This window comes from Saccostrea echinata, unplaced genomic scaffold (genome assembly GCF_033153115.1).
Source record: "Saccostrea echinata isolate AGI-Se365-2 ecotype Australia unplaced genomic scaffold, CSIRO_AGI_Sech_v1 ptg000033l, whole genome shotgun sequence".
Classification (NCBI taxonomy): Eukaryota; Metazoa; Mollusca; class Bivalvia; order Ostreida; family Ostreidae; genus Saccostrea; species Saccostrea echinata.
Window position 1 is genome coordinate 20,518,854 of NW_026889782.1, and position 14,254 is coordinate 20,533,107.

General features: G+C 35.0%; 1 protein-coding gene across 1 annotated transcript; it reads left to right on the forward strand.

The window, feature by feature from the left end:
- The first annotated feature begins 1,873 nt into the window (after nt 1-1,873).
- Nucleotides 1,874-13,512, forward strand: LOC133199041 (uncharacterized). Its single transcript, XM_061334927.1, has 2 exons — nt 1,874-1,939; nt 11,070-13,512. The coding sequence occupies exon 2, from the start codon at nt 11,081-11,083 to the stop codon at nt 13,112-13,114; it is 2,034 nt and encodes a 677-aa protein (XP_061190911.1). The 5' UTR covers nt 1,874-1,939; nt 11,070-11,080; the 3' UTR covers nt 13,115-13,512.
- The last annotated feature ends 742 nt before the right edge of the window (nt 13,513-14,254 follow it).

The following is a 14,254-nucleotide window of genomic DNA, read 5'->3' on the forward strand; positions in this document are numbered from 1 at the left end:
TTCCAAATCTTGTAGCATTTTTCACGTTTGACAATGAATACTCGGATTATTATGGAATGCCTGGGCAATTAAATAGCACGATTAAAGACAAAAATATCTACCGAAACAAGATATCATGACACATTTTGGTGACATTTATTAGGTAAATGATATTTCGGGCCTGATATCCAAGAGGGGTCAAGTGTAAACAAATGGAAGTGACTTACCTTCTCTATTTTATAATACCGCGGGTATGATTTTTTAGTAAAAGGTTAATTCTGCGTTTTAGTAAAAAGTTAATTCTGCGTTATTTTTTTTTTTTTGATTTTTCTAATGGAATACATTGCAAATGTGTACTAGAAGAATATTTTATGAAAAAAATTACATAAAAATATTTTTGACCTGTGGGGTATATTCGGGGGGGGGGGGGAGGGGGGTCTTGTCCACAAGTACCTGTGCTAGGGAGTTCTGGTATAATTTCATTGCAAAAGCTCAAAAGCTTCTTGAGATATCGCCCAGAAACGAAAGTGTTACACAAAGACGGAATGTATAAATTTATGACCTTGACCTTTGACCTTTTGACCTCAAAATCAATAGGGTTCTTCTTTAGGCCATAGGGAGTTGCTATGAAAAATTTCATTGCGAAAGCTGAAAGGGTTCTCGAGATATCGCGCGCAAATGAAAGTGTTACAGACAGTGCAGCCTCGGTTGACAATGGTTTTCTTGGGGTGAAAATTTTCAATGTTACACTCAACTACATGCAGTATTTATTATATTATACTGAATGTTTTATACAAATACATATTACAGTGAACCTTGCGCGCATGAATTCTGCGCAGTCAATATTTTTTGGAATAACACCCGTTGTCAAGCAATGTTAACTGTTGCTACGCTGGTGGGCGTGGCTTCCTTATTCAGCGGGTAATAGTGTTTATTAACAAATGTTTCTCGACGAATCAGATTCAACTAATTTACATGAAAGTATAATATACAGAAATACAGACGGACGGATGGACGGACAGACAGACCCAAATCAATATCCCCCACTTTCAGTGAAAGCGGGGGACAAAAATGTTCGATTACAAACTACTTCCAATTACTTGACAATCTGTAAAATAATTACACTCTTTTTCACTTACTTTTTTTAAACATTTTCCCATCCCCTTTATCTATTACCAAGATACACATTTGATTGTGTACCTGACACCAGAAAATCTCGAGGACAGTGCTACGTGCAGTATATAATATATAGCCCGACAGATTTACAGTAAGTGGCGAGGAGGAAATTGTGTTGTTGTTTTTATTAACCAACACTATTAATTACGAGAATCCCAGTTAGCAAGAACTGTCACATATACCTAAATGAAAAATAAGTGAATTTAAATGTACTTCTTATTCTATTCACTACAAACTAACGAATTGCCAAAGCTTTAATAAGTTGGGAAAACAAACTGCCATTGTGCCTTCAAAGCGGGAATGAGTCTATGTGTACTTTTCCTTTGTATAATAATATTTATTTACATTCTGCATATATTATTTACGTTCTGCATATATAATAACGAACTAAACTGCAATGGTAGCAATATAATTATTTTAATGTGCACATTTACAAAACAGCAGAAACATATTATTTATCTGCTATAACTGTGAAAAAGTTAAACCAATATAAAAAATCAATGAAATCAATCAAATTTTGAAAGAAAAAAAAGTTAATTGGTTGATGCCAAAATTGAGGCCATTTCTTTCTACAGAAGCCAAAATAGAGGACAGGTTTCGGGGGCCAGGTCAGGTTTTTATGGTATGCCAAAACAGAGCGCACTTAAATCATTATGAATGATTCATTGTGATGTAGTTTTCTTTCCTTTACACGTACTCAGGATAGTTTCGGTTTCAGTGTGCTTATCATGTTTTATACGGTACTGTATTGACTTAACCTTGAAGGGGAATTTAAAACACCGACGTAAGTTTTTGATTTTCATGCTCAATTGACAAATGCTCATTGATCTGAGTAAATTCATAGACATTTTTACGCATGTTGACCACAAGATGCAACTTTTCATGTGTACTTACCTCATGCTTTTATGTATTCAAAATATATAGGTTAAATTATTTCGCATTGCTTTGACATCTTTCATATTTACTCACACATGGTTTACCTTTAAATATCAAGCACACTTTGCAATGTCGTTATAAAGATGGCAAAAAATAAGATGACATTTTTCGAGAAAGTTATTGAAATATGCTGACATTGAACTGCCAAGGCATGAGGGATGTCAATAAAAATGAGAAATGACTTCGATTTTTGCAGGGAAAAAATAATGTGAAAAAAAACGAGAAGTACATATTATTTTTAGTAACATGTACATGTAGATTGTACGATTCTTGTATTTCTCAACACTTAATTCTTTGTATTTTTTTTATAAAAAGTTACTCCTTTTATATTTTACACTGATATTTAAATAACTTGCAGGACTATCGTTGTTTTTTCTATTTCTATTTTTTTTATTGCCAAAAACAGATATTTACTCGTGTATGGTGTATTTATCTTACTAAGGGGCTAGCTGTTTCTAACTTTAAACAAACATTCTGAGGGTATTGCGTAAATGATATTAGTCCCTAACAAGCAAGTGCAATCTGGTACCTCTTTAAAAAAATGTAATTCTCTCAAAAATAATTAAAAGCAGATGAAAATTGATCTGGAACTCAAGACAGATTTATATACCAAATCCTAGTATCAGTTGAATATCTGTGCATTTTTTTTTAGAAAATAATTGCGGAAAACCAAGTGGGGTAGACTGACAGAAAAATAAAGGGTGAGACAGATTGACATTTGAGGAGGAATCCTGTAGTCCCCTCAGGTTATCAGGAGAGTTATGTTTGTTTGTTTAACGTCCCTTCGAGAATTTTACATATTGAGACGCCATTAACTGTCGGTGAAGGGCTGCAGACCTGTACTCGGCACTTACGGCCTTTGAGCATTGAGAGATCTTTTTCGTGCCAGCCCCTAATGCGACAAAGAACCTGGTTTATACGGTCTCATCCAAAGGACCAGTATCCACGTCCCCGTGTGGGATTTGAACCAGTGGGATCATCTCCTTACTCCGCGACTCTAGAGCAAACGCTGAGCTACGCCGGCGACTAGGGGACAAATAAAAATAAACACAGCACACAAACATCCCTAAACTAAGTGGTATGAACGTCATTATTTAATTGTAGGGTCATTAACTTGTGACAAATTCACTTTTAAAATAAGGACACAATATCTGTTGAAAAGTAAAATATTTTAAAAATTAAATTTAAATTGTTAGATGTATAAAAATGCCATCATTTGTTGCGATCAAAGTACAACCATGGTGTGGATTATTTTATACCTAATTATATACCACCTTGTTTTGTTTTCCTATACTCATTACACAAGCTGTAATCTGAAATGCATTCACACTGTTTCATTTCCTTAGGGATTTTTTTTTCTTTACTCTCCTAAAAATCACCTTTTAAATTGACAAATTATTATCATAGCTCATCCTAAGTCGTAATACATGTAAGTGCGTGTGAATTAATGCAATCAAACGGAAAGTTTCTGTATTGTTTAAATTTAATAACAGAAAAAGGGTTTGTCGTTATTTGAAATTTTGAGGGCTTATTTCTTTTGTCCATTCATATTGTAATGATGATTTGGAACCTTCGATTTGGTTTTCCTTATGTACGACGCACATTTATTTCAATAAAATAATCCGAAAAGGTATGATTATATACAGGTCCATTTTGAAGTGAAAAAAGTTTCGGAGGAAATGGATCATGATGTGCCGGGTTTCGGTTTCGCATAATTACTTATTTCTAGAGTTAAGTACATGTAATTGTTTGTTCACAAGGGGGTATGTGTAAAACACGAAACGAGAAACAAGAAATGAGAAACTACGGAATAAAAACATAAAAATGACCTCAAAATGTCAACCAAGGGGGCAGTTTTTACTCTGATTTAATTTTGTTAGACAACTACGGAAGCCGGTTGGTGCCAGGTAGAAAAAATATTTTATCTGGCGGCCGCCACATAAATAACTGGCGGCCACCAGAAACTTATCTATTTTTCTACCTGCCACCTACCGGCTTCCGTAGACAACAGATGCTGAGTGAAATTAAAACATTTAACTGCTCTGCTAACCCATAAAGTCTTGACAGATTTAATTAGATATGAACAGCTGCAAAGTACATGCACGTGTTATTAACAATCGGATCACCTCGCCCTTTTCCGTCGCACGCTAGAATAAAGACTCGGAAGTAAGCGTATGAATAATGCTCGAACAATCGGATCACCTCGCCCTTTTCCGTCGCACGCTTCTTTTTTCTAGCGTGCGACGGAAAAGGGCGAGATGATCCGATTGGTGTTATTAACTGATGAGGGTCAGATCACATCAAATTATTATCTGATTGCTACATAATCAAAGAAATAAACAAAACATTAAAAATACATTTATACATGCTGTTTATCAATAAAAATATATAAAATATCAAAAGCTATTATAACATTGACTTACTTAAATTACAACAATTATTGTAATGTAACCAGATTTACTAAATCACAAAGATGGTCTTGGACATTGTGATATTGAAAGCTAATGATCTGTAATAGTTCATTTTTCTTAGACAGAGTGTAGTAAGTTTATCACTGAATTATCACTGAAAGTATCATTTGATGACAAATTTATTATTATCGGCAAAAACTGAGCAAGCATTTCTTTCAGATAATAGTATTGTATTAATTAAATCCGTCAAGATTTTCTGATTTTTCTGTGTGAGATAGTTGTGTGGATCACTGGTAAATCTAATCTAAATTAGATGTTTAAATCATTTCACTATGCATCTGTCATCTAACAAAATGAAGTCATAAGCACAAGATGTCCCCCTTTATTGACATTTTAAGGTCATTAGTTATTTTATGCTGAATCTCATTTCATTGTTTCTTGTTTCGTGTCTCTTGTTTCTCGTTTCGTGTTTTACAAATTCCCACGTTGTCGCATAACTGTTACAATTCAAGGCTATGTACCGATGAACATCCATTACTACGTTGTATATGTAAACATACAGGCTTTTCAAGTAAATGTGGGGAGTTACGTCTTTGATAATGCATCAAAATAAGAGGATGAGAGGATGACACAGTTTTAAATTTTCTTCATAAAGTGTTATCTAAAAATGAAATCTCAAATAGAAATAAAACAATTTTGTTTCAGTAATAAATTTCAAAAGAATTGCAGGTTCCAGATTAATTGAAATGACCGGTGTAACGTAGAATTTTGACCTGGGGTTCATTTTTCAAGGTTGAATATTGAAGCAGGGGTGAATTTTCAATTGAAAATTGAGACCAAAGGTCATGAAATTTATATCCGGAGTCATTTTTAAACATCTTGGTTATTTTTTTTTTTTTCGGCGCTTACGGCATAAACGCGTTGAGAATTGCTTGAACATCTTCATAAAATTGTTTCAGTAATATAAATTATCGATTTTAAAAATCTCTCGTTTTTGAAACATTTAAAACATGGCCGTAGGAATCGGAGGGAGGGGGGGAGGGCGTGCCCCCCCCCCCCAATAATTTTGCCGATATATAGATTACTGTAGTAAACATAGATACTATACGCTTGTGTCTCCTCAATAAAAACGTCTGATGACCTTTGGTGTTTTTTTTTTTTTTGGCTTGTCAGTGGTAGTGCCCCCCTCAACTCTCAACTGCAAAATGTTTGGCTGTGCCCCCCCCCCCCAACTGAAATTGCTTCCTACGGGCCTGTTAGATCACAATTTTTCTCCAAAGTCAGTAACACCAAAACGTATGATTTTTCAACACATTATATAGCCATTCCTTACGATAAATCAAACATAAGGTGTTTTGCTATCATAGAATGGCTTCCTCAAGAAAAATGGAATAAGGAAAATTTCCTGCCTAGTGACTAGTCATTATACAATTAATTTCATTAAGAAAACAGTCTAAATTCTACAAACAAGTATACTCTAAGGATGATGTTAAAATTATGCCTTAGTTACTCTTTCACAAGATCTACCGGGTATGTAGACTTTGGAGACCATGTTCTCCAATAATCTGTTGGAATTTCGATGGGACCTAATTGTATTCCTTTATTAAAACCTGTTTTTATAATCCTTATGATGTAGAATTTATTCAAATACTTCTACATGAGAACAAAGCAAAAAAAAAAAAAAAAAAAAAAAAATCCTGCATGTTGTGGGCTTTTACTAAACATTCAGATATATCGACGACGTTTTATCTATTAACAATAATTACTTTCATGAGCAAGATTGCCTCTTCCAAAATTGTGAAATTCATAGCCCCTTGGTAAGGGTTTCTGGTGTTATGGCGGGGCTCTATTGATTATATATAGTGAAAATGCATTAAGTATTTGAAAATCTTCTTCTCTATTCCTGGGTATTATTTTAACAAACTAGTAAGTGCGTAGTTTATGATTATGATAAGCAAGGAATGCTCTTCCAAAATTGTGAAATCCATTGCCCAAAGGTCGGAGTAAGTAGTTCATTACTCTTATGCAGTTTAGATTCGCAAATTATTTCATTTTCTGTTATTGTGAGGAATTGCTATATTTGTGTGATGTCACAGTAAACTTTTCCCGTATAAATTAGGCCCCGCCCCCTTTATGCAGCCTTAACAGAGCTGCGTGGTTCCGGTGATAGAGTAGGTGAATTTGTAGTGAAAATGCATTATTTCTTTGAAAATCTTCTCTGCTCCTGGGCATAAACGAGGCATATTAATAAACGAGGGTATTTTACCAGATTTTTGAACATCTGGACATTTTGTCAAGTGTTCTGGTCCTGGCCAGGGCTCTACATGTGTATTAATTTACAGGTATTCTACTGATGGAAGTTATTCCCCTTTGCCATTCACTTTTAATAATTAATTAGTGTAAACAATGTATTTGAAAGGTTTGTTTGCTTATTGTTTAACGTCTCTCTCATATAGGATGCCACCACTTGCCGGTGGAGGGCTGCAAATTTATACCTATACATGGTCTCCACGTCCAGCAATGGATTCCGGTCCTTCGGATGAGACTGTTTAAACCGAGGTCCCGTGTCGCAGTAGGTGTTGGCACGAAAAAGATCCCTCACTGCTCAATGGCCCTGAGTGCCAAGTTTAAGTATTTGAAAGGTTAATAGAATAAAAGAATTATGCAAGAATTTTATTGTATATTACAAAAAGTACTTTCATAGTTTTAATGATCAGGTAAATAATAAATAAATAAAATGAGACAAAAATAACATATCTTATTAAATGTTCTTCAAAGATCAAGGAAGGCCAATGTGAGAGGTTACAATATGGGGTTAAAAATGTACAGAATAGTTTGTTAATAGTCTACATGGTGATGGTGAAAATGGGGGGGGGGGGGGCAGATTAAAACTGAATTTATGAGTTGTTACTGAATACTAGACTAACTACTTCGTTGATCCTGATCATCCTATTTCTCTTGCTTTTGGACAACAAAGCTTCATCTATCAGTTGTTTTATTCTCTGTGGATCCTCTAAATTGTTGTATTATACTCAGGTGACCCTTAAGGCTCTTGGACCTCTTGTTTTGAATTCAAATAAATAAAGATATTGAAAACATCGATACATTGTTTTATTGACTTGGGAATAAATTGGAATAAATTGCTTTTTCACTGTTAAAAAGTGGGCACATGCATATACATTTCCTTAGGATGCTTTTGAATTAAAATTAGTATATGACACATAATGGCTTTGCTGTTCTTAAGAGTAAAATTTTTATTGATGTATCCTTTATATTCCTTTGTATAACTGATCCCATGTTATGGCCCCTCTATTTCCCTGGGGGTCATGATTTGAACAAATCTGAATCTACATTACCAGGGGATGCTTTAATATTATTATGACCAATCATGGCTTTGCTGTTCTTGAGAAGAATTTTAATGATCTTTCCTATGTATTCCTACGTAAAACTTTGATCACCCATTGTAGCCCCACCCTACCCCAGGGGGTCATGATTGGACAAACTTGATTCTACATACCTGAGGATTCTTGCATATAAATATGACCAATCATGGCTTTGCTATTCTTGAGAAGAAGATTTTTAAAGTTTTCTTATGTAAAACTTTTTAAAATCGCCCATTGTAGCCCCACCCTACCCCTTGGGGGTCATGTTTTGAACAAACTTGAATCTACACTATCTGAGGATGCTTGCATATAAATATGACCAATCATGGCTTTTCTGTTCTGGAGAAGAAGGCTTTTTCAATGATTTAAAGTATGAATAGATACCTTTCTAAACTATCTTCCCTTAGGAATACACAAGGTCTAGAGCAGAGGTAGTGTACTGTCCAAGTCATGGCATAGTCCTAAGTTAGTTTAGAGTAGATTTTACACTCGCATTGTGACATAGGAGGGGACACAACTCAGATGTCTCAACCTGCAACACACAAATACAAATTATTACACTATAACAGAGATAAAAAGAAAATCCAAGTCATGATTACTTTATGGAAGGTATACTCCATGAATTGTGCCAAAGTCAATACCAAACAGCCAATTACTAGTATAATTTTTTTTATAAATTTTGCAGTCAAATTGTGAAAAGTGATTTGGAATATATGTACTGCACTGAGCCCTAAATAGTGATTAATTTCAGAAATAATTTAAATTAATAATTTGATTTCAAAAATAATTTCAAAAATCTGAGATATTGTCAGAGAATGTACATGTACCATGATATATTTTGTTGGGAAATAAAAACAAAGACCAATGGGCAAGGATTTTATTTATTTTTTAAAAAAAATCTGGAGATTAAGGGAAACCTATATTCTCCTACAGTGGCAAGGAAAGTATTTCTATTCTGCTAAGGCAAATTTTTAAACTTCTAAAAAAAAAAAAAAGAAACAAGTTCAAACTATAGATTTCCAATAAAAGAAGTGTTGCAATTATGACTTGGCAATCCATTAATAACTTTACTATAATTTTTATTTCCATTTCACACAATAGAATTTGCATCAAAATCGAAGAATGCACTGATCCCTTTCCTTTAGTGATAGCAGTAAAAATTAAAATTAGATTCAACTAGATCGTAATGTGTAGCAATCTCGTTGGAGTGGAATAAAGATCTAATTTTAGTTAGACTGAATTTACTGAAATTTGTTTATTTTGTTTGTGATTTATAGAAGGATAATGACCAGCACTTATTACTCATCTTTGCAATCAATCAAAGTTACGCATATTTGTACAAAAGACAAGAGACAAAATGCACATTAAACCACAGGTGTTTGGGGACAGGAACACCCCCTCCCCCCATAAATTAAGGGCTTCCCGAGTTTTTTTTATGATTTATTTTTTTAAGCATATGTTGATGTATATTGCACTATAAAAATTCACAATTAATAATATAGCTACTTCATTCTTGGGTTGGGCATGCTGAGTCTTTTTCTCAAATTTATTTCAGAGAGCTATATGCGATACACATGTACTTCCTGCCATGTCGCGTCTAGCCTCGTTTCGTATGATATAGGGGAAAAATAATTATTTCATTTGAAGGATAACTGGAAACGAGATATATATCTCTTATATTAAAAAATATATATCTTTCTAACTTAGAAAGATATTTCTTTTTGAAAATCTAAAGAGATATCTCTTAAGCTTAGAAAGATATCTCTTTTAACGTTGTTTAAGAGATATCTCTCTAACTCCATGAGGTATCTCTCTCGCTTAAAGAGATATCTCTCTAGCTTAAAAAGATATCTCTCTAAGTAAAAGAGATATCTCTTGCAAAAAGAAATATCTCTTTCGTTTAAAAAGATATCTCTCTAGGTTATAAAGATATCTCCCCTAGTCAAAGAGATATCTCTTTTAGTTAAAGAGATATCTCCAAAAGGTGAAGAGATATCTCTAAAAGCTAAAGAGATATCTCTCTTATTGAATGAAATTGAAAGAAAATTTTAATTTTATGATATTGTTAAAGGGCCCTAGTAGAACAATCTGAAAAAGGAACAGAGTATTTAACGTCTATATAGCGTCTCCACGTTATGTTCTTTTCACGGTTATCTGGTGTACGGCTGTACTCCTTGTATCGTGAAGCCTCGATGGGGAGATCAGAACATCAAATTTGTTAACCGCCTGATGAGAGACTTAGATATAGGTTTTGCCTCCATTTCATAAGCTTTATTACTACATGTAAATGTATAACCTAGTCTCACTTAAAGGGTGGTTGGATGTAAAATGAAAAGAAACAAGATGTGTTTGTGAAACACTGATGCCCCCGTATGGCAGCTTATGGCGAAGATTAAAGTTTTTGAATGCAAGTCAAACTCCATGTCAAGAAATCAAAAATGTTGGTACCCAAAGAAAGGTCTTGTCTCGAGTAAATACCTGTGAAATATGAAAGCCCTAGTACAAACCGTTGAAAAGTTATTTTTTCTAAGTAAGTAAAACGGCAAAGTCAAGGTCAAATGGTGCCCTAGGGGAGTTCTTATCACAAGTGAAACACATGATCGTGAAATGTGAAAGCCCTAGAACCAAACATTCAAATGTTATGGCCAATGTTAAAAATTTTTAAGAGTAGGTCAAACTCCAAGGTCAATGCCAAAATTGTTGGTATCCAAAGGAAGGTCTTGTCACAAGGAATATACTTGTGAAGTATGAAAGCTCTAACACCAACTGTTCAAAAAATATGGCCAAGGTTAAAGTTTTTCAAAAGTAGGTCAAACTTCAAGGTCAAGGTCAAAGGGTCAGATTTGTTGGTATCTAAAGGAAGGTCTTGTCACAAGGAATACACATGTGAAATATGAAAGCCATAGCTCCAACCAATCAAAAGTTATGGGCAAGGTTAAAGTTTTTGCGGACAAACAGACAGCTAGACAGACGGACGGACAGGGCAAAAACTATATGCTCCCGAATCTTCGATTACGGGAGCATAAAAAATGAACGAGACGGGTGGCTTCAAATCCTTTGCCACTGTTTGCAGTTTAACATATTATCATATTCAAACCAAAAAACCAACTATAAACTGCCTGCATGTTAGTGTTAATATGTTTTGTTCAAAATAAGAAAAAAAAGGTTTTTTTTCTCTTTACAGACTATTTCGAGATGTCTGAAAACATTACCACACTAACTGGCGTCCTTGTTGATGTTTCTGGATCAATGAGGTGGAATGTTGGAGAAGGTGTTAACGAAGGAGGCGGTGATTGGGTGCGGTCAATATTTCAGGTCATTGACGATCTAATCAAACACGATATATCTGAAACAAACGAAGTGTTTGCTATCGCTTATGGAGCAAACAATTGTAAAAATGAAATTTTTGACATTCTTAGCACGTTAAAACGGTTTCAAATTCCAGTGCCTCGTTACGAGTCTTTTAGACAAATTATTGACCGTTTACTGCAAATACTTCATAATGCCGGTGCTTCATCTGTCAGAAAATGGGCAACTATTGATGTCATCAAGAATGCCATTTCACATAACCTGGCGGCTGCAATATTGCGCGAACTCGAATCTGACCGTAACTTTGTAAGATTTTGCGTCGATAAATGTTTACCACCAGCATGCAAGGGATATACACCAGTAGCCCTCAGCGGATATGATATATTTTCTTTGTTTGCAAAGGGAGTGATAGGCACAGCTGAGTCCGTAGCCAGTACAGTTCGTCCAGCAACGAAGGCTGATGTAACAGAAGCAGTGGGAAAGGCAATGGGTTTCCTCCTAAATGATGTCAGCATAAGTTCATCCATATTTAGTGTTCAAGAGGCTTCAAACATAATCCATGGAAGCGTTGGTGAAGAACTCACAGAAAACCGTTTGCAGGAGCTGATGGACACAGTGAAACCTATCATTTATGGTCTTACACCATTTTATACATCATTGCGAAAGGCGAAAGAGCTGTTTTCCAGTACAAGGTATAGAAACCATAAAAAGCTGCTGTTTATTTTTTCTGATGGAGTGCCTACGGATCAAGGAAATGAAAAAATGTTCGGGGAGTTGAGGGATGAAAATGTAGTGGTGGTGAGCTGTTTCATTACAAGATCAACAGCAGTCGAGTCACAGAGACTTTATAGTAAGATTGAAAGAGAATGGGACAACGGTGCTAAATTAATGTTTAAGCTGAGTTCCAAAGTTCCAACTCAGCTGCTGCCACGTACAATATTCGTAAAGCGTGGGTGGAAGATTGATATAAAAAATAACGAAACAAAATTGTTTTTGCAGGCGAATCACCCTGATATTATGAGGGATGCTTGTAGTCTAGCGCGGAATGTAGTCTGTTGTCAAGATGCATTAGCGGATATACTTGTTTCGGTTTCGCTAGACATTTATATCAACCAAAGTACCACTGGGTTTGGTGCACAACGTCAGGTTGGGGGTACGTGCTATGCTAACGCTTCAGCAGCAGTACTTCATCTGTCAATGAAACGAATTCTTGGACGAGAGGGTGGTTATCCGGACTTCTTAGAGTTGAGACAAGATTTAATCGATCTGTATGGTATAGAGGGAGCAAATACTCTTGCAGTTCTTCAAAATGTGTGCCCAAAGTACCGGCTACATTGTAAGAAAGTTGACATAATCGGCGCAATGCATGCCATAACTGCCAAGCGCCCAGTGGTTGCAAGGTTCCGTCTTACTGATGCCGAATGGAAAGTATTTTCAAAGTTCTATGAAGAACACAAAACAGGTGTTCTTACTAGAAATGAAATAGATCTACGCAAATCCCGATATGGTAAACTAGGAGGCCATGCAGTCGTTCTTACTAGCTTCAACAGTGAGTGTCTGTATTTAATGAATTCCTGGGGAACAGAATGGGGAGACAATGGATTTTTTAGGGTGCAAAATGCTGATGTCCTTGATTTAGAGTTCATTGATGTTTTCTGGACACTAAATGATCTCACTGAAAATGAAAAAGACTACCATAAGCGACATGGCTCCGAAGTTGCTGATAAATTGATGAAAAGTTTGATTAGCTTACAGAGGGCAAAGTACCTATGCCCAGTATGCAACCAAACATCACTTGTCACTGAGTTTTCAGGCCATTTGACACAAGCAAAATGTCCGAAATGCTATTGCTTTTTCAATAGTAATGAAGCGGGGAATATCTTAGCATTGAATATGTACCTCACCTCCATCAGTAGGTAGATGGTTTATTTTTGAAAACTGAGAAATGACACTTTCAACATTTTCATCCTTATACACATTCCAGTGGATGAAAGAAGATAGGTGAACAAGTCGAGAAACATGTCTATGGTTCGACAAATAAAAATATGAAAATGAAATCTCAATTACAACACAACTTTCTTTGATATCTTAGTGAACATTAAAGTAGTAACATTGAAGTTTAAAATATAACATGCATATGATGAACGTATCAGATATAGCAAAACATCTATAAGGAATAAAATTGTTTGACCCTATAGCACTCACTTGAAGCGTGATTTACTGTAACTGTACAAAAAATGTTAAGCAAGACACGCTCTATGCTTTATCAATATGATATACTTTACTATACAGGGAATAAAAATTCCTTCGTTGTAAGTCATTAACAGTGTTTTACAGTTTCCTCTTTGATACATACATGTTATTCATATTATAGCTATATATAGTAAAGATTGTTTCTGCAGTTTTATATTGGGTATTGCCCTGTTGGCCACCTCATCAGGGGTCCACCTTACAGTGAATTCCTGTGGGAAACGTAATCAAATAATCATATCGCCTTTGCTTTTGTGCTTGCTGTAAGCTTTAATTGGTTCCAGTGTAAATATGTGTCTGTTTTCATCTCATTCCAGCATTTTAAGATGCATCTTATTCATTCTTTGATTCTTGGATCATATTCTGCAAACAGAAGTGATAACTAATTATGGATTATGGTTTTATTTAGCATGTCATTTCTGTCAGCTCATGCCCTTAAGAATGAAGTTTATTTCAGAGAAAGAAACTTGGGGCAAGTACGTGTACACAATATAAAACCATCGAAACACCCTTTACTATATTACCATTTATCATGAATTATACACAAAAAAGGAAAATAAAATGTCGCAAAAATTAGTATTGGAGTGTCAGTTACCTAATAAATTTCATACACGAATTTGGCTGAATGTCCTTTTTTCACACCAAATGATGTTTAACTTTAAGTCAAATCTGATCTGTAAGTCATCAGAAATAAAAGCAAACACAAATCTGGAAAACTTAATGTGAAAGAATGACAGATTGACAATCTGAGGGATAGAGGGGGTTAAAAAATTCCATGGCATTTCTTTATAAAACAACAACAACATTAGA